The 26,124-nt window shown below is 39.6% G+C and overlaps 2 protein-coding genes across 9 annotated transcripts in view; both read right to left on the bottom strand.

Annotated features, from left to right (window-relative positions):
- Positions 1–6,706: 6,706 nt before the first annotated feature.
- LOC114259928 (G-type lectin S-receptor-like serine/threonine-protein kinase At4g27290) lies at positions 6,707–11,495 on the bottom strand. 8 transcript variants are annotated; one of them, XR_014338497.1, is made up of 8 exons: positions 10,160–11,495; positions 9,622–9,762; positions 9,293–9,450; positions 8,633–8,843; positions 8,134–8,371; positions 7,900–8,050; positions 7,247–7,812; positions 6,707–7,084 (listed from the first exon to the last, which is right to left on the bottom strand). XR_014338497.1 is itself a non-coding variant. In XM_028199948.2 (7 exons), the coding sequence occupies exons 1-7, from the start codon at positions 11,460–11,462 to the stop codon at positions 7,507–7,509; spliced, it is 2,508 nt and encodes an 835-aa protein (XP_028055749.2). In that variant the 5' UTR covers positions 11,463–11,495; the 3' UTR covers positions 7,206–7,506. The 8 variants fall into 8 exon arrangements, 4 of the variants coding, with proteins under 4 accessions (XP_028055749.2, XP_082739993.1, XP_028055748.2 ...); XR_014338496.1 differs by having other exon boundaries at positions 7,251–7,812; XR_014338495.1 differs by having other exon boundaries at positions 9,622–9,771; positions 10,160–11,494.
- A 9,761-nt stretch (positions 11,496–21,256) lies between these two features.
- Positions 21,257–26,124, bottom strand: part of LOC114259929 (G-type lectin S-receptor-like serine/threonine-protein kinase At4g27290) — a 5,163-nt gene continuing 295 nt past the window's right edge. Inside the window, exons 1-7 of the mRNA XM_028199949.2 lie at positions 23,892–26,124; positions 23,407–23,559; positions 23,096–23,253; positions 22,625–22,835; positions 22,066–22,303; positions 21,829–21,979; positions 21,257–21,743 (exon numbers count right to left, since the gene is read on the bottom strand). The exon at positions 23,892–26,124 is cut by the window's right edge and continues 295 nt beyond it. Of these exons, the coding sequence (XP_028055750.2) occupies positions 21,438–21,743; positions 21,829–21,979; positions 22,066–22,303; positions 22,625–22,835; positions 23,096–23,253; positions 23,407–23,559; positions 23,892–25,197 (2,523 nt within the window). The 5' untranslated portion in view covers positions 25,198–26,124 and the 3' untranslated portion in view covers positions 21,257–21,437. The remainder of the gene's footprint in view (positions 21,744–21,828; positions 21,980–22,065; positions 22,304–22,624; positions 22,836–23,095; positions 23,254–23,406; positions 23,560–23,891) is intronic.

Below are 26,124 nucleotides of genomic sequence, written 5' to 3'. Positions count from 1 at the left end.
GCGAAGGAGGGCGGAGGAAGTCAGTTACTCTACTCCGGCGCGGAGCAGAATACCTGTAGGTCGGTGTGTAGCCGAGTAAATCGTTGCAATCTCGGTGAGGATACCGAAGCACGGTCCGAATTGCTTCGACGTTGGGAAATTGATAGTTGGCTTGCAAGGCTTGGATTGCTGCAAAAGAAACAGGAAAACCGGTTAGTTACAAAGTAAAGAGTTAGGCTAACCGAGCAAGTTTGAGTGGCTTACATGAAGAACCGAAGTCCTTGTTTATGAACCAGCCCGGCACCTCGGCTGTTTCGTAATTGCCCGACACCTAGAAAAAATCGTCGTCGTGCAGATCTTTATCCGGGGTGCCGGTTACAATTTTTTCCTTGCCCGGTCTTATCTTCAAGTAATATGCTAGGCCGTCGCTGGTGTGGCCCATTGTGTATTGCCTCAATATCTCGGCTAGACCTAAGTTGGTGCCTAGCCGATTGTTCAATTCGTGAACACCGTTGATAATTCTATAGGTATTGGTGGACACTTGTGTGGGTGCCAGCCCGGTACGACGACGGAACTCGGTTATAAGAGGGTTGAGCGGGAAACGGAGGCCCCCTTCGACAATTGAGAGCACGGTGAAGGGGCATTGATCAAGTCTGCCCCAGGGTGTGGTCTCCTCTTTAGCCAGTTCGAGATGAACATCGGCCGGGATGTCGTAATCCTCTCTGAAAGCAGCTAGCGCGGCCGGAGTATCCACTAGGAAGCGGAATTTCCCCATTTGTGGCCGGCTTGGTGTATCCCGGTTGAGGGGTTTGGCACTGGTTATTGGATGCTGCTCGGTCTTGAGAGCCTCAGGAATGACAGTGGTCCCCTTGGACTCTGCAGGAAAAGGATGGCAAGTGTTAAGTGTGAGCGCGGTCGCGCAAAAGGAGCTGGATTTTAGCTCGGTCATTAAGATTGCCAAACCACCTCGGTTGTCTATTCTATCTAAGGAGCCCGGTCGCCCAAGCAGACCAGATGTTAGCCCGGTTGAGCGACCATGTCCTTTTGTTATCTCGGTTTTTGCTGGGGTTGAAACAAACATGTTATTTGCTCGGTCAGATTGGTTTTTTGGATCAAAAGAAGACCAGGAGCTCGGTTCGCTCCAGTTCTTCAGTGTTCTTCAGGAAGAAGAAGAACACTAAGAACAGTGGGAGGTTTGGGACGGATTCTATGACCTATGCCCTAAGAGCTACGTTTTTGTGCCCTAATGTGTATAATATGAAAGAAAATAGCAACAAAATAGAGGTATAAGGACTCACCAGTGAAGGGCAGGGTCGAGTCCCTCGAACATGAAGAATGGCAGACGAGTCCAAGGCAAGGTTGCTAGAGCTCTGGAGTTGTGAGACGGAATAGCAGTAGGAGGAGATGAAGTTAGGAGGTCCTGTATGTATAGACCAGCGAGAGGCCGCCCAAATTCAAATTCTGGCAAAAACGGCGGGTTGGCTTCTCGATGACCAATGGGAGCCCGCCACGTGTCCCCATTTATGGCGACGTCAAGACTGAAGCGACGGGTTGAAGAGTCGGAGAGCCAACCGAGCTACTTTCGAAGAAAAGGATGTCAGCCGAGGAGTATGACCGGGCAAGTTTGCAGACAGTTATGTTAATTAGCCCGGTCGAGGTTTGGCATCTTGAAGACCGGAGAAATGCTACCTCGGTCGAAGTGAGTAATCCCAGTCACGCTTTCGCGGACGGAATTAAGGGGCAATTGAGAGGGTGATTTGTGACCTGGAGTTGGGCCGAAGCAACGGCCGAACAGGTTGAGAGCCCAACGATGCATGGGCCGAGATGATCGACTATCCGCCCAGAGATGGGCTGCCAGAACTTGGGCCGGGCAGAACTTGGGCCAAGTGTGAGCTGCCCCGGATCGAGAAGAAGCTCGGTAAGGTAGTGCTCGGCAAGGGGATGGCTGAAGCCAGACAAGCTGAGTGACCGGCGCCCGGAAAGGCGTGGTCAACCGAGGAGACCGTTTGATCGGCAGGGAGGCCGACCAAAGGAGGTGCCCGGGCTAGGCTCTGCCGAGATGCCGCCTAGCCCGGTCCTCTTTGTGTTTATCCAGTGAGGTGCTTGGGTATGAAGCATAGCATGGCCGTGGTAGAGCAGCTCGGCTGCCGAGCTCCAGCTGTGAAGTCAGACAGTTGAGATTAGGTGATGTTCAGCAAGGTTTATGCTGACAGATGGGATAGCGGAGCCACGTGTAAGGAGACGACTGGAAGTAGATACGGGGCACAGAGGGTATATAAGCATGTCTGAGCCCCCCATACGCGACGGATGAACACTTTGTAAGGAATTTCTTACATTCAAACACCTCCATCTCTCTCTCTCTCTATCTCAAGGTGTGTGCTAACTTGATCGTCGGAGGGTTTTTCCGGCCACACACCGCTGGGTAGCTCACCATTGTTTGCGCGCAGGCGATCGGACATAAACAGAGCTCGGAAGAAAGGAGTACGGGCTTGCCGGAATATTTACTCCCCGTACAATATATATATATATATATATATTGGGATAGTGTCGCTTGGAGCATTACCACACCATGTGTACATGGTACTCCCATTAAAAAAAGAAATAGATAATGTCAATCTTGTCTTTCACCTAGTTGACTAAAGTGGATTGTATCAAGTACAATTGGTTTCACTCATTCCATAACTACTGCTCTTATTGATTTAATATTATATCAACATTTTGAGTTAGTAATCGGCCAGTATTGGCATCTAATCATGTGTATATTGCAGTGGGCAACTCTTTGCAGAACATATTTGGCGGAGGCAAGGTGGTTCTACAGTGGATATACACCAACATTGGAAGAGTACTTGGAAAATGCATGGATTTCAGTGGGTGGCCATGCAGGCATGGCATAGCCCATGCTGACCTGCTGCTCGAGTCTACCATGACCAAAACTTGTCTTCATAGCTTCAAGATCAATTGCTTTGGCCCAATTTATTGGTCATCTCTTATTGCCCAACTAAGCGATGATTTGGGCACCTCCAAGGTAATACAACATAGAATACATCAAATTAATCATTAATTATACATGCATTATAGAGTATAATCTTTAAAATTTTACAAACTATTCTGATTATCAAAATGAGTCTTGTGGAGATCACGAAGGCCTTAATAGTACGCCTCTGTTGACTTTGCCAATTTTATAGAATCTCATTCCACAATTAAATAATAGTGAGTGGGGTTCTCTTATGTTGATGTGAATGTTATCAATAAAATATCTAAAAATGATGCGATACTATCTTAGGTCATTAATTCATTTTTATTGTTTGCTTATCTTGATTAAAGGCAGAGATTATGAGAGGGGATTGAAAAGTGAATCTTGAGTTATGAGTCCAAACAAATTGATTATCTTTTAAATAATATTTTTAAATCATTCATTAATGAACAAACTTTATAAAGATGAAATTAAGAAATAGTGATATTATAATTATGATAGTGTTAGAATTAGGAAAGAGTGATATTGTAATTATGGTATAAAATCTGTGATAGTGTCAATCACATATTTAATATCTTTTTTTATCTCCGTTTCCTTTTTTGTTTGTTTCTTATTTTGTAATATTGTTTGACTATAAATACAAGGCTCTACCCCATTCATAGGTAAGCAAAATAATTCTTTTCATTCTTTTTGGTATCAGAGCTAGGTTAAGTACCTAGTAATTTTGCTTCACCGGTGGGGGGCAGCCTTGCCTTGGCCGCCCGCCGGACCTCAACCCATTCTACTGTCATATTTTCTTTCAGTATCACTTCATGGTGATCTCTTCCTTTATCCACTAGTTTATTCCTATCCCAAATATCTTTATCATAAATTATGTGGTGCCACGCTTACTGGTTCAACATCCAATTCTATACAACAGTCCGACATAACCCCTAAACTGTCCCGACATTGATTTCGGTTAGTTTCTACAACAATTCCGGCATGACCCCATAAACTGTCTCAACATTGACTCCGGTCAGTTTCTACAACGGTCCGGCAAGACCCTTTTAAACTGTCCCGACATTGATTTCGGTCAGTTTCTTCTAGGGCTGTTCAATCCCCTTTTTTTCCCTTTCAAAGGTGTGGTGCTGATGTATTAAGCATTTTTTGGCCTTTTTTATTTAGTAGACTACCAGATATGTTCAGTAGCATTTATTTGGACTAGCCATTGAGTTTTTTCCGGCTTTGGTGCTGATATATTAAGCACTTTTTGGCCTTTTTTATTTAGTGGACTACCACATTTGTTCGGTAGCATTTATTTGGACCAGCCGTTGAGTTTTTTCCGGCTTCTTCCAGTCATCCATTGGCAAGCTGCGTTTATTAAATATCTTCATACCAGCTTGAGGGGGAGTGTTGAAATTAGGAAATAGTGATATTATAATTATGGTAGTGTTGGAATTAGGAAAGAGTGATATTGTAATTATGATAGTGTGTATAAAATCTGTGATCGTGTCAATCACAGATTTAATACCTTTTTTTATCTTCGTTTATTTTGCTTACCTATGAATGAGGTAGAGCCTTGTATTTATAATGAAACAATATTACAAAATAAGAAACAAACAAAAAGGAAACGAAGATAAAAATAAAAAAATAAATAAATAAAGGTATTAAATCTGTGATTGACGCAATCACAGATTTTATACACACTACCATAATTACAATATCACTCTTTCCTAATTCCAACACTACCATAATTATAATATCACTATTTCCCAATTTCAACAGATGGTCGTTGGTTGACATTTTTTTTCCGAGCATAAATTATAGAAAAAATTTATTTAACATCCCTCTCTAATTTTGGGTAGTCGAAAAGGTCCATATTTTTTTTTTAAATGTTAGATAAGATCCCTCACATCTTTTATTTTTATTTTATTCAAAAAAAATACCAACGTAAACTCATTTTTTCCTCTTATCTCTCTATATATTTGGGTCTCTCTTCTCTCTCTCATCCATTTCTCTGATTTCTCACTTCTCAAACCCTAAAACCTAAATCTATCATCTCCTCACTCTGCCACACTACCACATCCGCCTCCTTTCACTCCAGCGGCTCTTTCATCATTGACTCCGACTTCTACTCTGGCATCATCTTTTCATTTATCTTTTCTCTTCTCTCTCTATAGATTTGGATCTCTCCATCACCTCACAATCTTCTCTTCCCAAATCCTAGAACCCAAATCCACAATTTCTTCATTCTTCAACATCGTCACCTCCGCTTCCTTCTATCCTGACGACCATTTTATCACTACCGGTCTTGTCTATGTCTTTGACGCCAAGTTCCGAACCCTCTCCATCGCCTTTGCGGCCATGTCTACCCCATTGACCTTATCCACTACCATGAGGATGGGTCCTTGATTTATTTGTTGAAGAATAAAGAGTAGGTGATCATGGACAACAATAAACTCAAATCTTAAGGAATTTGGAGAATCTGTTGAAATTTCTCTAGATCTATACCATAGAAATTTCACTGGACCTATATCAGGTAATTTTCTTTGGACCTATACCAGAGAATTTGGAGGACCTGCTGTAATTTCTCTGGATCTATACCATAGAAATTTCACTGGGCTTATACCAGGTAATTTCTCTGAACCTATACTAGAAAATTTGGAGGACCTGCTGAAATTTCTCTGGACCTATACCAGAAATTTCTCTGGAGTTGTACCAAAGAAATTTCACTGGACCTATGGCAAAAATTTCTCTGGACCTATACTAAAGAATTTGGAGGACCTACTAAAATTTTATTGGACTTATACCAAAGAAATTTATTCATGAAGAGAATTTTTTTTGAAATTTCACTGAACTTATACCAGAGAAATTTCACTCAAACCTATGTATGGAATTTCTCTGTAATATTGATCATCTTTAGCCATCACACACTTGCAATATGAAATTTCTTTGGACTTATATTTGAAATCTCTGTCATCTTGATTATCTTTGAATTTTCTCTACAAACCTAGTCAAAGAAATTTACTTGCATGTTGATTTTTTTTCCAACACATTTGATTTTTCTCTAAAATTTCTCCGCAAATGTAGTAAAAGAAATTGACTTGCATATGTTGATTTTCTCTACACGTTTGATTTTCTTAGAAATTTCTCTACAAATGTAGTTAGAGAAATTTACTTACATGTTGATTTTCTCTAAATCATTTGATTTTTTCTGAAATTGCTATATAAATGTATTTAGAGAAATTCACTTTCATATTGATTTCTAATTCAATGAAATTTTATCAATTTTTTTTTTTTTTCTGAATTTCAGATTCATCATAGATCTTGTTTGATAGATCTCGACAAGGGCATTCCAAAAATATATTTTTTGTTGAAAATAGACATCTAAATCAAAAGTTACTAAATTTTTAAGTTTTGAAAAATTTCAAAAAATGAAAGACATTTGAATATAAAATGCAAGGATATTTTGCTCCAATAATTTTAGGGAGAAGAGGCACATGTTTTTGAGGGACCCGAGACAGTATAAAAGTTTGGCATGTCTTTTATCTCCTAAAATTGTAATATTAGGGACCTTAAAAAAAAACCGTAAATTATACTCCTCCTTTTTAATATTTGAAAAAAATATACTATAATTAATTTTATATTTTTAATATAATTATATCACATTCGTTTGAGAATTTAATTTATATAATACCTAGATTATTTTATCAATATTTCGTAACAATGTTATATGATGGATAAGGGTGTGACAGAAGAACAAGCACGAGATCATATTAAAGGCGTTATAAGCTTTTCATGGAGAAAAATTAATGAGACAATTGCAAAGAATTCAAACCCTCAATCCATAATATTAACTACTTTCTCACTAAACATGGCAAGGACTGCCCAGTGCATCTACCAACATGGTGATGGTGCTGGTACGTCGGCTGGGGTGACCAGAGATCATTTGATGTCATTGATCGTCGAACCTATTGCAATGTTCGACTAAAATCAAGGAACAGTGGCAGGAATGTATTACCCAACAGAGAATCCTACATGTACACGCACAAATGGCTCCTAGGGATAGATAGTGATGGTCCACATGTAGCTCTTGCCCTGTTTGATATGGTCCTAATAACCAGCAGGGCCAATTCAAAGGCCAATACAACCCTGATCAATGATAATCAACACCAAAATCATAAATTCAGTCATGGTGATCACGTATAATCAATCAGCATGAGACTTGTAAACTAGAACATTCAAATACCAAAATAAATCCCAGGAGACAGAATTAACAACAGAATTGATTACATAAATTAATCAGAGTCATACGTACAAGATGGTGAGACCATCCATTGATGAGATTATTTCACTCAAGTTGTTCCACTTGTGTTTTCTGTAGTAGATTCTATAGTCAGTTTGTGTCGCTAGACTTATTGTTCACAAACCATGTATGAAGGAGGCAAACCAGTGAGCGTTGTCTGATAGGCGATGCTTTTTGAATCTCCTCTTCAATACAAATGTTGCACTCACCAACCACGTTAGCAAGAACATGTGAAAGACCCAAATGGTGATTTCAAAACCATTTGTTTCTATCGAGCATGTAACATGCTAATGGTCATTTCATTGACTGAATTTATTGTACCCTTGCTCGATGAACAATCAGCTTCAAGTAAATTCCTTTCAGTGAAAAAGCCAGGCTGTTTGGGCTGAGGCAATACACCCTCACTACCTAACATCAAAACCACAGTTGACATGCTTGGCCTATCCTCTGGATGTTGTTGTACACATAAAAGACCCACATGTATTGATCGCAACACTTCAAATAGGTCACATGAGTCCCTCAGAGATTCATCGATCAATTCCATTGACCTGTCTTCTTTATAGAGTATCCATGCCTGAAAAATTCATAACAATGTTAATAGCAACAATTTGAACAAATACATATGATAATGAGTACTTTTAGATTTAACATTAAGGCTTACATGACCAAGGAGGTTAAGGTGATGATCTGGATGATAGAAACCTCTGTTTCTCTTCCCACTCATTATCTCCAACACCAACACACCAAAGCTAAATGCATCGGACTTAACTGAAAATAGCCCATCCAATGCGTATTCTGGAGACATGTAGCCACTGCAGCAGAGCATTATATGAAGAATCGGATTTTGAAGCAAATGTAAGTGAATTAGACAAAAACATGTTGTAGAGATGCTTACTATGTTCCAACCACTCTTTTTGTATTTCCTGCCATCTCATTTCCTCCAAAACTTCTAGCCATTCCGAAGTCTGATATTTTTGGATTCATGCCAATATCTAGCAAAATATTGCTTGCTTTGAGATCTCTATGAATAATTCTTAGTCTAGAATCTTGATGAAGATAAAGAAGCCCCCGGGCAATCCCATTAATAATTTGGAAGCGCTTGGGCCAATCCAATAACGTTCTTTGAGTTTGATCTGGTCACATTTTTTCCTGAGTTAGACCATGATCCTGATAAATAAGTGCTTGAATTTAACAGGATTCCTTCAAGAAGTTCACAATTATTTTTTTGGTAGACGAAGTTCATGCAAGTGCACATGTAAAACGAAACCATATGATCTTGATCCCATTTTCAAATAATTAAAAAGATTTATAAGGAGCCAAAAGGATTAAATTAGAAGAAGACTAAGATGGAAGTAAGAAAGTGATGTGGTATTATAGTTTCAGGAGAGCCTAACCAAAAATAAAGTAGTCCAGACTTTTGTTGGGCATGAATTCGTAGATCAACATTTTTTCTTCTCCTTGAATACAACATCCTAAAAGCTTCACGAGATTTCGGTGCTGAAGTTTGGCAATACAAATAACTTCATTCTTGAACTCATTAGGCCCTTGTGTCGAATACTCTGAAAGCCGCTTAACAGCTATTTCTTGTCCACCTCCCAAAATACCCTGAATATAAACCAATTGATCAGTATAATAGTCTTCAAAACTGGGGGGGGGGGGGGGGGGGGGGCGGGGGAAGAATTTCGTTTTTCATGCCACACACTGCTAACAAACAGCACTCAACTTTTAGGTTCCGTCTAAAAAAAAACCCATTTTGAATCCTATAGCACAAATACACAATCCATATTTTGGATGGATATGTGTGTGTGTTCTTGGAGGAGGTTCGGAGGGTTATCTAGAACTCCACAAAAATTCATTCACCATCACTTCTATGGAAAATGTCAGACTCAATAGTCATTTCATTTCCCACTAGAGCAAGTTCATAGATAAAATTCTTCTTGCTGGTGTTTTTGCCAATTTCATATTCCAGAATTGTGGTTTGGCATTAAAAGTGGAGCAAGTTTGGAAAAATAGTGACAGAAATATTGCCTTACAAGAAGTGTCTACAATATTACCTTGTAAACAGGTCCAAATCCACCCTCTCCAATCTTATTGTAGATTGAAAAGTTATTTGTAGAATCAACTATTGTAGCTAAGTCAAAGAATGGCAACTCTAGATCTTCCTTCTGGTTTTTGTTAGGATAAAGTTGCCCAGAGTTGTGGTCCATACGTTCTGCAAAGTGGATTTAGATGAGACAGCATGTTCCAACATATTGTTACAGAACAAAAAGCATGGCTTCTTCTTCTTCTTCTACTTTTTTAGAAAAAAAATTAAAATTAAAAATTAAAAAGAAAACCATAGAAAGGCACATAATTACAGCACAAAATCACTCATTTGGGTTACCTTCTTTCTTGAGGTGCAATTTTTTCTTCTTTTGCCAGACATAAAAGGCAAGGCTCAGAGCAAACAGTAGCATGCCAGAGAATAGCGCTAAGCTGACAATGATTATTGTTCTTTTCTTGCTATGATAGACAACTTGTTGGTCTGTTGAATCTCCACACAAACAAAATGGTCAATTAATTCAATCTGATAATACAACCATGAAAGCACAAAATTAGCAGCACTACAAATTACCATAGGCTTCAAACTAAATAAAAAAACCCTTCTACTTGAATCAACGTCAAAACCAAACTTATTGAAATCTCTGTTTGTTAAACCTTAAGTAGATAAAATGAATAAGAAAAAGGCAAAATCTGTTATTTACCTATTTTTGCCTGCATTTGTATAATAATATAGCTCGACATATCTTTAATTGTAATCAAGTAAGGAACAATTATGAAGAATGAGCTAACAGGATAGGATAAATATTTTTTTTTCTACCACGGCCACGTTTTCTATATATTTTTCTGTGCACCTTGCAGTGTCCATATGTGAATCTTACCTAAATCGGAGGAAGCCATCCTTATGTAAATATTTAGCCCATTGTCAGTGAACACTCTCAAGTCAATCAGGTCATGAAACCAAAGCAAGCAGCCACTTCCACTGCCTCTCACATCTAAATTTGTATAAGCCGTGCAAGAGCAATTTTTCAAGCATACCTCTCTGCATTCCTCAAGTGTCATGGTAGTGTTATACCAGGACTGTCGTGTGTCTGGCATTTTAATTCCAGAAAACTTGACAAACCCATCATTGTGGCAATCCAATGGTGTCATCCGAACACACCCGCTCAACCAATCTGTCATATCCCAATTTTTGGGGTCTTTGGGCACAAATTTATCACTCAAACAACCACAAACAGGGGATTTGTCAACATTACAAACACCGTATGGACCGCACAATTTATAACTGTCACAAGTATCTTGTGGCACAGTCAGGTAAAGCATCCAACCGTGCGTTCGATCAATCCATGTCGAGCGCTCTCCAATTCCATTCGGATTCAAGACAAATCTCGAAACAACAGAGCTATTAATGAGCTCATAAGTATAGTACACCTCATCATTTTTAAAAACAACTCCATATTTGTAAAATGGATTAGGTCTCAAGTGTGGACCGCTGAACCGGACACCATTCCAGGGTCCAGAACGAAACTGCTCGGTGGAACCCTTGCTCAAAACAAGTTGCGGATACCGGCGAAGATCCAACCAGTATGTGTACCCGCCTTGAGATGGATCAACCTTGCTCTTCCAAGACGAGAGGTACCATTCTTTACCAGTCACAAAGTTCTTCCCAAGCTTCATACCTGGTAAAAAAGTATCACCCGGATAATCAAAACTCTGCCAGAGGAGGAGGTGCTCTGTTTCTGGGTTTTTTTCATCATTCACAACAAGATTGCCTGAATCAAGAAGCCGGGCTACTGGGTTCTGCGCGGAGATTGAGGAATTTGTAAACCATACGGTTTGATTGAATCCATTGACAAGGACGAGAATTCCGGGGTCGATGATCTTCAAGACACCAGATTTATCAGGGATTGGGGTTTCTCTGTTGGCAACCCAAACCACAGTCCCGGTTGATATTTTCTTGTACCATATTCCCACGTACCGGTTCTTGGAATCGGCGCGGGGAGTGAAGAACCCCAATTCGAAAGTTCCGGAAGATGAAACTATGGTGTTACCATCTGTAACGAAGTGGGTTTTAGTAATGGTGGTGTCTATTGCGTTGTTGGAGATTATTAAGATGAAAAAAGTAAAGAAGACAGAAGGTAGGGCGCATGCTTCTTCCATTGATGTCCTGTCAAATCTCTTCATGGTATTAATGTGTGTCTATTGTTCATTGATTCTGTTAATAGTAGATATTATTATATGTAGATATTATAGTAGATAATATATGTAGATATTATATTTAATATATAGATAGTTGTTGCATAGTTGTTGCTAGCCTAGTACAGAGATGCTTTCTTTTCCTTTTGCTATCTTTCGGTGGCTTCATCATTTTGTCTTGTAAAACATCTCCTATACAATGGAGGTTCCATTTGGTTGCAATATACATCATAAAACACAGAGCTAATTTGCTCTCTCAATCTCTCTCAATTTCTCTTATATGGTATCAGAGCACAGGTTTTCTGCCTAGCCTCTTCTTCCAACATTTTTTTTTTTCTGCAGATTGCATTTCATCTGTATCCCTTTTTCGTCCATCTCTGAAATACAGTTTTCACCACACCAGAGCCTTCGTCTCCTCCGGACGATTCCAACGCCACCAATTTCAGTCCAATCAGACGTTACACGCGCTCTCACGCGCCACTTCTGTGAACGGCGCGTCGCCTGCCTCCGCCTTCCGCCTCACACGCGCTCTACGCGTCCTCCACTCTGTCCCGTGCTAACGTGCACCGCGCACTATCTTGCTAACGTGCGCCGCGTGTTTCTAACGTCAGCACACGTCAGCCCTTCTGCTACCGTGCACTGCTGCCCTGTTTTGCTAACGTGCGCTGCGCCCTTTCTTGCTAACGTGCGCCGCGCCCCTTTGCCTCTCATTTTTGTGCCTCTATGGTCATATTTTGGGTCGTTTCACTCTTTTTCCCACTAATTTCGGCCTTCTGAATTCACTGGTAACCTCGGTTTTTTCAGATTCTACCACCATTGTGCTATTTTTCCCTCATGGATCGCCCGGATTCCTCTAATCACCCTATTTCCGTTATTCTTGACGGGACTAATTATGTCCTTTGGGCACAAGCCATGTCTGGCTTCCTCAAAGGCAAGAAACTTTGGCGTATCATTACTGGGGATGTGTGCAAACCAGTCCCAGCAACCACGGAATCCGCTGCCACGGACTCCGCTGCCAAATATATCGACCGACTAGAAGATTGGGATAGTAAAAACTATCAGATCATCACCTGGTTTCGCAATACTTCTATTACATCCATCAGGCTTCAGTTTGGTAGGTTCCAACTTGAGTCTGCTTTCTCTCCAGCCAAGGCCATCTGGGATTTTTTGCAAGAACGCTATCAGACTACTGGTCTTGCTCACCAATATCAGCTTCTGAGTCATCTTCACCGTATGCGCCAAGAAAACACTCAGACCATTAATGATTTCCTCTCCCAAATGTATTATGTTTGGGATCAACTCGCTCTTTCTGAGCCTCCATGGCCTCATACTGAGGATGCTGCCTTGTTTACTACCTACCGTGACCAACAGCGCTTGGTTCAGTTTCTCATGGCTCTCACTCCTCGTTTTGAGCCCGTCCGCGCATCTCTCCTACATCGCACTCCTTTACCCACTCTTGAGCAAGCCGTTTCTGAACTCCTGTCCGAGGAAACCAGGTTTGGTACTCTCCATCCACACCCTGTGGACTCTGTTCTTGCTACTCCCCAGATTCGGAGTTCTCCTTCACCACAGCGGTCCACTACCTGCAACTATTGTCACAACCGCAATCTTCCATCGACTCATCTTCTTGTTCATTGTCCCGTTCGTCTTTGTCGATTTTGCAACAAGACTGGCCCCGGTCATCTCCAACAAGATTGCTTCCGCAATCCTACCCGTGCCTCTCGCCATGGTCCTTCCACCGGGAATCTTTCCCGCAGCAACTCTCACCGTTCTGGGACTCCATTTAAAAACATGCGTGCTCCACGCACTGCTGCTGCCGCCTCCGAAGATTCACCTTCTTCTGTCCCTGTAGATCCTTCCACTCCGGTCTTCTCTCATACCGATGTTGAAGCCATGTTTCAACATTTTTGGCAGCATTCCGGTACTCCTCCATCTACTGCTTTGTCTACCACCGCAGGTAACACTTCCTGGTACTTTGACTCCGCTTGTTGTAATCACATGACCTTTGATCCTACTATTTTTACTCCTCTCTCTTCGACTCCTCATGTTCCTTCTATCCATACTGCTGATGGGTCTCTCCTGTCTGTAAGTCATGTTGGGTCTGTTTCCACCTCTCACTTATCTTTATCCCATGTATATCTTATGCCTGCTCTCACTTTAAATCTTATCTCCATTAGTCAATTATGTGAGCATGGTCTAACTGTTACCTTTTCCCATACTGGTTGTTTGGTGCAGGACCCTCGGACCAGGCAAACTCTTGGGATAGGCCGTAAGCAAGGACGTCTCTACGAACTTATCCATCTTTATGTTCCGGATTCCTCTCAAATCACTGCTCCTACCACTGCTACCACTGCTCCTCCTTTATCTCATTTTCAGCTTTGGCACTATCGTTTGGGCCATCTTTCTGTTGGTCGTTTGAAGTCTTTAATTTCTAGTGGTCATTTGGGTACTGTAAGTTCTGATGCTTTCAATTGTGTGTCCTGTCAACTTGCAAAACAACCTGCTTTGTCGTTTAATAAAAGTGATTCTGTTTCTCTTGCGCCCTTTGATCTCATTCATTCTGATATTTGGGGACCCTCTCCTACTCCTACTATGGGAGGCGCACGTTATTTTGTTGTTTTTATAGATGATTTTTCTCGTTTTACATGGTTGTTTCTTATGAAAAATCGCTCTGAACTCAAACAACTTTATTACAATTTTGCTGCAATGGTTAAAACCCAATTTTCTAAAACTATCAAGATTTTTCGCTCCGACAATGCCATGGAATATAAAGATTTTGACTTTCTTTCTTTCCTTAGGCGTCATGGTACTCAACCTCATCGTTCCTGTCCAGGTACGTCCCAACAAAATGGCCGTGCTGAACGAAAACATCGGCATCTACTTGACACTACTCGAGCCCTCCTTCTCTCTTCCTCTTGTCCAGAAAATTTTTGGGGTGAAACTGCTCTCACTGCTGCTTACACTATCAATTGTATCCCTACACCAGTCATTCATAATCACACTCCATATGAGCGTTTACATGGCACCCGTCCCCCTTACGACACCCTTAGGGTTTTTGGCTCTGCCTGTTTTGTTCTTCTCCAACCTCATGAACGTACCAAACTTGAACCTCGTTCTCGCCTTTGTTGCTTCTTGGGGTATGGTATTGAACATAAAGGGTATCGCTGTTGGGATCCTCTCTCCCAGCGTCTCCGTATCTCTCGTCATGTGGTCTTTTGGGAACACACAATGTTTTCCTCCCTCTTTCAATTCCGTTTATCCGTTCCCTCACCCTCTCTGTGTTTTACTAACCCTTCTGCAGATCTGTTTTCTGATGAGCTTCCTTCACTGCCCATGCCTGACTCTCTTGAGATTGCCTTGCCTACTGGTCTTTCTCAAGCACCTGCCAGCTCTGATGGTCCTGATCTTGCTCCCTCGGACTCCTCACCCCCTGTTGAGTCTCTTCCTCTGGCTCCTCATCCTCCTGCTCGACCACACCGGGTAATCCAACCTTCTACTCGTCTTCGTGACTTTATTGTTGGTTCTACTGCTTTTTCTACTTATGAACCCACCTCCTATCGGGAGGCTCGCTCTAATCCTCTTTGGCAGCAAGCTATGACTGATGAATTACAGGCTTTAGACAAAACTCACACTTGGGACATTGTTGATCTTCCTCTTGGCAAGACTGACATTGGCTGTAAATGGGTATACAAAATCAAAACCTGTTCTGATGGCTCTATTGAGCGCTATAAAGCTCGCCTTGTTGCTAAAGGCTTCAATCAAGAATATGGTATTGACTATGAGGAGACCTTTGCTCCTGTTGCTCGTCTCACCTCTGTTCGCAGCCCATTGCAGTTGCTACTACCCGACACTGGGATCTTTATCAAATGGATGTGAAAAATGCCTTTCTTAATGGTGTTCTTCTTGAGGAGGTCTACATGCAACCTCCCCCTGGGTCTACTTATCCACCTCATAAAGTCTGCAAACTTCAACGTGCTTTATATGGTCTCAAACAAGCTCCCCGCGCTTGGTTTGCCAAGTTCAGCTCTACTATTCATGACTGTGGTTTCACCTCCAGCTCTTATGATACTGCACTGTTTATCCGCAAAACTGCTCAAGGGACCACTTTGCTTCTTCTTTATGTGGATGATATGATTATCACCGGTGATGATGTTAATGGTATTCTTCATCTTAAACAATTTCTTAGCCATCATTTCGAGATGAAAGACCTTGGTCCTCTCAGCTATTTCTTGGGTCTTGAAATCTTCCATGATTCCACGGGTTCTTTTCTCTCTCAGGCTAAGTACACATCTGATCTTCTCACCCGTGCTGGTCTTACCGATTGCAAGACTGCCTCAACTCCCCTGGAGCCTCAGAGTCGTCTTACCCCTCTTGATGGCACTCTTCTCTCTGATGCTACTCTATATCGTCAGCTGGTTGGCAGTCTTGTCTATCTCACTGTTACTCGTCCTGATATTGCCTATGTTGTCCATATTGTCAGCCAGTTTATGTCGGCTCCTCGTACCACACATTATGCTGCATTAATTCGTATCATTCGCTATCTCAAAGGCACCATGTTTCATGGTCTTCATTATTTCGTCCGCTCCTCTCTCCAGCTTCGTGCTTTCTCTGATGCTGATTGGGCTGGCGATCCTACTGACCGCCGCTCTACTACTGGGTTTTGCTTTTTTCTGGGTGATTCTCTTATTTCTTGGCGCAGTAAGAAACAATCTCTTACTGCTCGTTCTAGTACCGAAGCCGAATATCGTGCCCTTGCTGATACTACTCAGGAGCTTCTCTGGCTTCGTTGGCTTCTTGCTGACATGGGTGTTACTCCCTCTGGCGCTACTGCCCTCTTTTGTGACAATCACAGTGCTCTTCAAATTGCTCACAATGATGTTTTTCATGATCGCACCAAGCACATTGAGATTGACTGCCATTTTATTCGGCAACACGTTACTCATGGTACTATCCATCTCCATCCGATCTTTTCTGTTGATCAACCTGCTGATATCTTCACCAAAGCTCATTCTCCTGGCCGCTTCGTTGACCTTGTCTCCAAACTCAAGTTGGTTGATGTTTGTCCTCCTTGAGTTTGAGGGGGGATGTTAATAGTAGATATTATTATATGTAGATATTATAGTAGATAATATATGTAGATATTATATTTAATATATAGATAGTTGTTGCATAGTTGTTGCTAGCCTAGCACAGAGATGCTTTCTTTTCCTTTTGCTATCTTTCGGTGGCTTCATCATTTTGTCTTGTAAAACATCTCCTATATAATGGAGGTTCCATTTGGTTGCAATATACATCATAAAACACAGAGCTAATTTGCTCTCTCAATCTCTCTCAATTTCTCTTATAGATTCAAACCAAATAGTACTACATGAAAATTATCAGCACCATCCTCGTATCATAGAACTAAACCAAGTCGGACTTTAGTGCTTGCTTTTTAAGTATGAGAGTAGGCAAATATAGCTTTCAGTTTGGTGAGTCGAAGACTTGGGAGTCCAATATATCGCGTGGCTTGTTGGGATCAGGCTCTGCCGCATCGCCGCACCAAGGGTGGTTGCTCCGCTGCCGCCCCACTAAACAAGTGCCGAAAGAAGAATCCTCCTGTGGGTTCATACTTGACTGTGACTGTGACTGTGAATTGCCCAGCGACGTTGATTGCAAAATTTGCTTCCACAAAATCGGCTCCCGATCTTGACGACCCGGCAAACCACCGATTTATAAATTTAGGGCTGTCAATTAACAAACACAAAGTTACGTTTTCAATTTTTTATTGCAACAATGATTCATCCCCCTTTTCCTCTCTACCAAGGATTCCCCCTTTTCCTCTCTACCAAGGATCCTCTAGAGTGAAATTTTCCTAAAGTTTCTTAAAGTGCTATATTATGTGGTTGAGATTTACTGGCAAGTCACATCAGAAAAATTGATGTGACTTGCCAGTAAATCTCAACCACACAATGTAGCACTCTAGGAAACTTTAGGAAAAAATCACTCTAGAGGATCCTTGCTCTTTCCTCTCACCCCCTTTGACCCCCTCTCTCTCTCTCATTGGTTACATTTTCTTTTTCTTTTTCTTTTTTTTCCTACTCCTCCAATCACCACCCGCCACGTGACAAAGGGGGTGAGGGGGTGACCCCCAAAAGGGGTCCCAAGCATTATTCTTTTTATTTATATTTATAAAATTTTTAAAAATTTAAATAAAAATTCGTTTAGTAAAATTTTTAATTTATAAATCAGTGGTCTGAGTTTATAAATTTGTCTAAAAAATGAAAATACAAAAAATATGTTTTCATTTTCAGTTTTTTTTATTTTACTACCCAACACTAGCCACCACCTGCTACCATTTTCCACCACCGTCTTCCGTCACCACCACCCACCCCCCACCACCACCACTCACCACCCACCAGCCACCACCCACCTGCCACCGACTCGCCACCACCACCCATCCTTCGCTGCCGCCGCCGCTACCACCACCACCCACCACCACCTGTCATCCACCCGCCATCACCCACCACTCGCCACAACCATCCACTGCCCACCACCACCACCCGCCACCTACTTGCCATCACCACTCATTACCCACCTGCCACCACCACCTACCACCCACCACCACCCACTTGCCACCCATCCGCCACCCACCACCATCACCACCACCCACCCGTTACCCACTTGCCACCACCACCCACCACCAACTCACTGCCACCTACCACCCGCCACTCGCCACCACCACTACCACCATCACCACACACTCGCTATCACCCACCACCCGCCACCATCACCCACCCACCTGCCATCACCACCCACCACCCACCCGCCACCACCCACCACCATCCGTCATCCGCCACCTACCTGCCACCACCACCCGCTACCGCCACCGCCGCCACCACCACCACCACCACCACCACCACCACCGCCACCCACTCGCTACCACTCACCACCCGGCACCGTCAGCCATCCACCCACCCGTCACCACCCACCACCACCCGTCATCCGCCACCCACCTACCACCCACTCGCTACCACCCACCACCGTCACCCACCCACCCACCACCACCACTCACCCACCACCATCCGCCACCACTAGCTACCTACCACCCCCCGTCACCACTTTCCACCACCGTCTTCCGCCACCACTTGCCATTTCTCCCTCTTTTTTATATTTTTAAATTTTTTTAAACATTTTGTCAATTACCAAACGCGTTTATAATTTATATTTTTCAAAAAATAAACAAAAATCAGTTTATAAAATTTTTGTAAATATAAACTGAAAACGTAAACGTTACCAAACACACCCAAAGATGTTAACATATTTATAAATTTATATCCACATACGTTATTTATATATTTTAAAATAATTTTACATATTTTAATATACTTTTTATGCAATTTTTCTCAACATTAACGAGAAGAGTGATTCTATTTACACATCTTACACCATTTTAGTATACTCCACTTACAGTGCACGTCACACCAACCATTGTTATACGGTTAATGAGCCTTATTTCAAGAATCATTTCGATAATTCGAATTATTCAATTTTTAAGATATATTGGCTATAATATATTTATAAAAAATCAAGCTAATCGAACATTATCGAATTGTATTTGTATCTAACAATATGGGGGATTTGATCAAAACCCCTTCATAATAAAACTTTAATTTATTAAGGACAAGTACCAAAAAAAAAAAAAAAAAAAAAAAAAAAAAAAAAAAAAAAAACTTCTTTGAAAAGTCTATCACACACCATTATTATCAAAGCATCCTTAGTGACCAATTTAATGTTTTAAATTTTAAAATAATATAACTTTTGATTTAAATATCAATTTTTAATAAAATTAGTATTTTAAAAATTCTCTTATCAATATCTATTAAACAATATTCAGATTTAACTATGAAATTCTTTAAAAAAGAAAAAAAAATTATCATCAAAATTGATGTAAATAGTAAAATTTTACTTTGTTTTATAGTAAAATTTTACTCTGATCCACAGTAAAATTTTATTTTGATTCACAATAAAATTTGTATAACGGACAAACAACTCAAAAACACACTATTATAGTAGAATTTTATTGCCATTTTGAACAGGGCATCAGCCAAAAAAATAATAATATTAAAAAAACAACAACAACAATTAGGCAATTTTGTAAATAAAAAAAAACAACAACAACAATTAGAGACAAAATTTTACTTTCATATTTACAAATTTGAACTTACTTGTCTCGAATCGACATCATCAATCCACTCAAGTCACCACGACTAAACCATCCCTCCACTAAACTATCCCTCTTCTTATACTCCTAAAATTAAACACCAACCAATTGATTATTTTGTGTGTATAATTTTGTGATTGTGTTGGACATTTGAACATAAATCAAAATGAAAACCATCAAAGTCATTCTTTCCCACTGGTGCTAATTTTTTCAATTCTTGAAAACGGTGAAAATTGTTGACTCTCTCAATCTTTTTCTCACTTCAACTATCTCATCCTTATCTGCTTCTCATCATTCATATTAATGTACTTATATATAGACACACTTTCTCCAAACCCGTTCATTTGTAATCACAATTCACAATACTCTGTTCTGTGCTTATTCTTCAGAGACGATGATGAGATCAGTGCCTATTTCTTCATCTTCCAGTTCTCTTCTCGATCCGTATGACAGGTTAAAAGCATCCATAATTATGTCACATTAAAAACTATTGTCCTAAAGAGTTAATCAAGGGGTTTATCCATTATGCTGTGTTTGGTTGGGGTTTTTGGGGTGAGATTTGGAAAAGGAATGAGAAATGTAATCCTATTTATGTTTGGTTATAATAAAAAATATATGGGAAAAGAAAGGGGGTGAGAAATAAATAAAGAAATAGGAGACCTTTTAGTACATCAATTCTATTTTATAACCAACACAACCAAACATAGTTGGGATTTGGAATTCTATTAATTCTTTCTCCTTTTCCTTTCATTTCCATTTCCCTTTCCATTTCCCTTCCCAAATCCCCCAACCAAACACAGCGTTAAAGAATTAATAGCGTGTTCTTTTTGCATTATAAGAATATTTTGAAGGAGTTGTGGCTAAATTTTTCAAAAAATAAATGGTAGATGTAATTTGATATATAAAATTATATATAAATGCAATTTGATGAAAAAATTATAGATGTCCGATCAATTTAATTTTTTTGTAAATATATTCTACTTAATATATCCGAAAAAGTAGATAATTCAAATCATCAAAATGGGCTCTGAAATGAGGCCCATGCAGAACAGTAGGTCTTGAGCGGAGCACAACCACCACCCCAATTCCTATAAATAAGGGTTAATTGTCTTTTTAGTTCTGAAAAAATATTCAATTTTTGTCATTTTTATTCTTAATGTTTCGATGATATCAATGTCGTACTAATTGCATGGAAAATGTTTTGATTTGGTAGATCAATCTATGTCTATTCGTAGATGCCGTTATATCATCAACACCAATTACCAGCAAGGGACAAATAGTGATGGTGTGTGAACACACATGTAGCTCTTGACTTCTTGTTTGACATGGTCCCAAAAACTAGCAAGGCCAGTCCAATGGCCAATACAACCCTGACCAATGATAATCAACGCTCGCCAGAGTACATATTTCAAATACATGTATTGGAGAAATGGATATGCTCAAAAATTAAAAGGGCCTAAAAGCAAGTCCTGATTTGCAAATCATTTTCTTCTGCTTACATATCAATACCAGCTTTCAAGATTTTAATCCTAGTTCATCCGAGTTTAGAGGGTAAAACTTTGGTTGTTTTCGGAAATAATTTACAAAACAAAAAACCAAAACTTGCTTGTATCCATTCATTAAAAATCGAAATGTTCATTACAATGAATGATGATTGAAAAAAAAATTGTTATTATCATATCATTCTGTAAATTTTTTTTACATTTTTAGATTGAGAGGAAGGATAACAAGTACAAGTAAAATATCAAAACAATCTGTTTCTATCGGGCATGTAAAATGCTGATGGTGATTTCACTGGTTGAATTTGCAGCATCCTTACTCAATGAACAGTCAGCCTTACGCAAATTCCTTTCAGTGAAAAAGCCAGGCTGTTTAGGCTGAGGCAATGCACCATCACTGCCCAACATCAGAACCACCGTTGACATGCTCGGCCTATCTTCAGGACATTGTTGCACACATAAAAGACCCACGTGGATTGATCGCAACACTTCAGATAGCTCGCATGAGTCCCTTAGAGATTCATCAATCAATTCCATTGACCTACCTTCTTTATAGAGTATCCATGCCTGAAAAATTCATAATAACAAAATTAACAGTAATAATTTGAATGAATACCGTACGCGTACTTCTAGATTTAACTTTAACACTTACATGACCAAGGAGGTTAAGGTGATGATCTGGATGACAAAATCCTCTATTTTTCTTCCCGGTCATTATCTCTAGAACCAACACACCAAAACTAAATACATCTGACTTTACTGAAAATAGCCCATCTATTGTGTATTCTGGAGACATGTAGCCGCTACAACAAAGCACTCAATGATGAATGAGATTTTGAAGCAATGTAAGTGAATTAGACAAAACAAAACATGTTGTAGAGATTCTTACTATGTTCCGACCACTCTTTTTGTATTTCCTGCCAACTCATTTCCTCCAAAACTTTTAGCAATTCCAAAGTCAGATATTTTTGGGTTCATGCCAATATCTAGCAAAACATTGCTAGCTTTGAGATCTCTATGAATAATTCTTAATCTGGAATCTTGATGAAGATAAAGAAGCCCCCGAGCAATCCCATTAATAATTTGGAAGCGCTTGTGCCAATCCAATAATGTTTTTTGGGTTCTATCTGGTCACATTTTTTTTCTGAGTTAGACCATGATACTGCTAAATGAATGCTTGAATTTAACAGGATTCTTCAGGAATTTATCAATATATATATATATATATTAATTTTGGAAGACCAAGTTCATGTAGATGCACATGTACAACAAAACCATATGATTTTGATCCCTATTCAGTTAATTTATAAGTTTTGTATGGAGCTAAACGGATTAAAATTAGAAGAAGAAGACGAAGAAGAAGAAGAAGAAGAAGAAGAAGAAGAAGAAGAAGAAGAAGAAGAAAGTAAGAATGTTGGTCTGAGAGTGGAAGAGTGCTGTAGTATTACCAAAAATGAAGGAGTCTAGGCTTTTATTTGGCATGTATTCATAGACCAAGATATTTTCTTCTTCTTGAATACAGCATCCTAAAAGCTTTACAAGATTTCGGTGTTGAAGTTTGGCAATACAAATAACTTCATTCTTGAACTCCTTAATTCCTTGTCTCGAATTCTCTGAGAGCCGCTTAACTGCTATTTCTTGTCCATCTTCCAACATTCCCTGAAATAACCAATTTTATCAATAGAATAGTCTTCAAACTTGTAAGGGGTTTTTTTTTTTTTTGGTTTGTTTGTCTCCGTTTTTGTTTTTGTTTTTCACCCAGTACACTGTTAAACAAGCAGAGCTCAAATTTTAGGTCCATTCTGAATCCTCTAGCAGGTGTCAATTTCATACTTCAGATTGGTGGTTTTGCATTGAAACATAGAAGTTTGGAAAAGTAGTGACAGAAGAATTGCCTTGTAAGTAGACTACAATATTACCTTGTAAACAGTTCCAAATCCACCCTGTCCAATCTTATTATCGATCGAAAAGTTATTTGTAGAATCAACTATTGTAGCTAAGTCAAACAATGGCAACTCTAGATCTTCCTTCTGGCTTTTGTTAGGATAAGTTTGTTCGGAGTTGTGTTCCATACGTCCTGCAATGTGGGCGATGATTAAGTGGATTCAGCTGAGACAGCTTGCTCCAACACATTGTCACAGAACATACAAGACAAGCATTTTTAATATATATATATATATATATATATATTTGGTATGTAATTAAAACACAAATCACTCATTTGGGTCACCTTCTCTATTTAGGTGCGAATATTTCTTCTTCTTTTGCCGGACATAAAAGGCAAGGCTCAGACCAATTAGTAGCAACCCAAAGAACAATGCCAAGCTCAAGATGATTATGGTTCTCTTGTTGCTATGGTAGACAACTTGTTGGCCTGTTGAATCTTCATTCAAACAAAATGTTCAACTCAATCTAATGGTACAACCATGAAAGCACAAATTTAGCAGCACTGAAAATTACCACAGGCTTGAAACCCATTAAAACCTTTCTACTTAAATCAATGTCAAGACAAACTTATTGAAATCTCTTTTTGTTAAACTGTAACTTGAAAAAATGAAAATGAAAAAGGTAAAGTGTGTTATTTGCAAGCTTATAAAGAATGAGCTAATAGGATAACTATTTTTTTGTGTTGATAACTAGATATGGAAATCGTACCACGGTCATGTTTCTATGTATTTTTCTGTGCACGTTGCAGTGTTGATATGTAAATCTTACCTGAATCGGAGGAAGCCATCCTGATGTAAATATAAAGCCCATTGTCACTGAACACTCTCAAATCAATCAAGTCATCAAACCAAAGCAAGCAGCCGCTTCCACTGCCTCTCACGTCTAAATTTGTATAAGCCGTGCAAGTGCAATTTTTCGAGCATACCTCTCTGCATTCATCAAGTGTCATGGTAGTGTTATACCAGGATTGTCGTGCGTCTGGCATTTTGAGACCAGAAAACTTGACAAACCCATCACTCGGGCAATCCAATGGTGTCCTCCGAATACACCCACTCGACCAATCTGTCATATCCCAATTTTTAGAGTCTTTGGGCACAAATTTATCACTCAAACAACCACAAACAGGGGAAGTATCAATGTTACAAATACCATATGGACCACACAATTTAAAAGTGTCACAATTATCTTGTGGAACGGTCAGGTAATGTACCCAACCGTGGGCTTGATCAATCCATGTCGTTCGCTCTGCAAGGCCATTCGGATTCAAAACCAACCTCGAAACAACAGAGCTGTTAATTAGCTCATAACTATAATACACCTGGTCCTTCTCAAAAACCACTTGGAATTTGTAAATTGGATTGGGTCTAAATTTTGGCCCACCGAATAGGACTCCATTCCAGGACCCAGAACGAAACAGATCAGTGGAACCATTGCTCACAACAATTTGCGGATACCCGCGAAGATCCAACCGGTATGTGTACCCGCCTTGAGATGGATCATCCTTGGTCTTCCAAGACGAGAGGTACCATTCTTTACCAGTCACAAAGTTCTTCCCAATCTTCATACCGGGTAAGAAAGTATTACCCTGATAATCAAAACTCTGCCAGAGGAGGAGATGCTCTGTATCAGGGTTTCTTTCATCATTCACAACAAGATTGCCTGATTCGAGAAGTCGAGCAACTGGGTTCTGTGGGGAGATTGAGGAATTGGAAGACCATATGGTGTGATTGGATTCATTGAGAAGAGCTAGAATTCCAGGGTCAGTGATCTTCAAGACACCAGTTTTATCAGGGATTGGGGTGTCTCTGTTGGCAACCCAAACTACAGTCCCAGTTGAAATTTTCTTGTACCATATTCCCAGGTATCGATTCTGGGAATTGCTGGGGCTGAAGAAACCCAATTCAAAGCTGCCATCAGGTGAGACTATGGTGTCACCATCTGTAATGAATTGGGTTTTGGTAATGGTATCGAATTGTAATGCGTTGATGGAGATTGTTAAGATGGAGAAAGTTAAAGAGTAGAGGAAAGAAGGTATGGAAGAGCCTTTCATCGATGTCCTGTTGCTTCTCTTCATGGTGTGGGTGAGAATTGTGAATGCCTCCTCGAATCACAGAGCATAGTCAAGTCATTACCGACATTTTAGACTTTAATCCTCAATAGTTTGAAAGTAGGCAAATTGGAAAATTTTCAGTTGGTGACTCGAAGACTTTTACTTAAGACTTTGGAGGCCCTCCCATAAGTGCATGTTTCGTAGCTTTCGCCGGACTAGAAGGGGAAGGGGAAGGGAAGTCATGTAGACTGGAACGTGTTGTTTGGGGCTTGAGAAGCACACCAACAATCTATACAATTTATTTGTTCAATTGTTCACGTAAATAATTCTTTAAATAAATGAGATTAATCAGATAACTATAATTGCATATATTTATGATATTATTCCACAAAATAGATAATAAAAATAATTTTAAAAATAAATCGTCAATTTATTATCAAAAGTCAACGAGTACAAATTTCTCATATAATTAGCAATCAAAGGCATTAATTTGAGAATTCCAAATTCGAAAATTCTCCTTCTCGCGATGCCTCTAAACACAAAGGTGATATTTCGTTTAGTTTTCAAAAATTTATTTTAGAATTTTTTTCTGAAAAACTAAAATATAATTTCGTGAAAGAAATAAAAATGTCAAAAATACTTATTATTTTTATATAATTTTATCTTTTGAAAAATCATAAATAATTTTTTAAAATATCTTTTTAATTTTTTTTATCAAATTAATTTCCATTTTTTCAAAAAAAAAATCTGATTTTTTTTTTTTTTTTCTAATAATCAAACCAAACGTACAAAAATTAAGAAGAAGAACATGGGTATGCCAACGTACACCCAACATTGAAGAAGGAGTGTTTTTTTTTTTTTTTTTTAAAATAAACTTGCACTTTTGAACTAGTCCCCTACTCGTGTATAAAACTTTTTCCTTTTGAAGACTAACATTATATATAAAAAAAA

Source organism: Camellia sinensis, chromosome 8 (genome assembly GCF_055761805.1).
Source record: "Camellia sinensis isolate YWXY chromosome 8, ASM5576180v1, whole genome shotgun sequence".
NCBI classification, from domain to species: Eukaryota; Viridiplantae; Streptophyta; class Magnoliopsida; order Ericales; family Theaceae; genus Camellia; species Camellia sinensis.
Note: the sequence above shows the minus strand (reverse complement) of the source record. Positions and strands in the feature narration are given on the sequence as shown.

Excerpts from the sequence above, each read along its gene's own strand:
- LOC114259928 (XM_028199947.2), bottom strand. The coding sequence starts at position 11,462 with ATGAAGAGATTTGACAGGACATCAATGGAAGAAGCATGCGCCCTACCT. Across the intron at positions 8,844-9,292 it reads GATTTGGACCTGTTTACAAG|GGTATTTTGGGAGGTGGACA; the intron begins GTAATATTGTAG and ends GTTTATATTCAG. Across the intron at positions 7,813-7,899 it reads ACCTTAACCTCCTTGGTCAT|GCATGGATACTCTATAAAGA; the intron begins GTAAGCCTTAAT and ends TGAATTTTTCAG.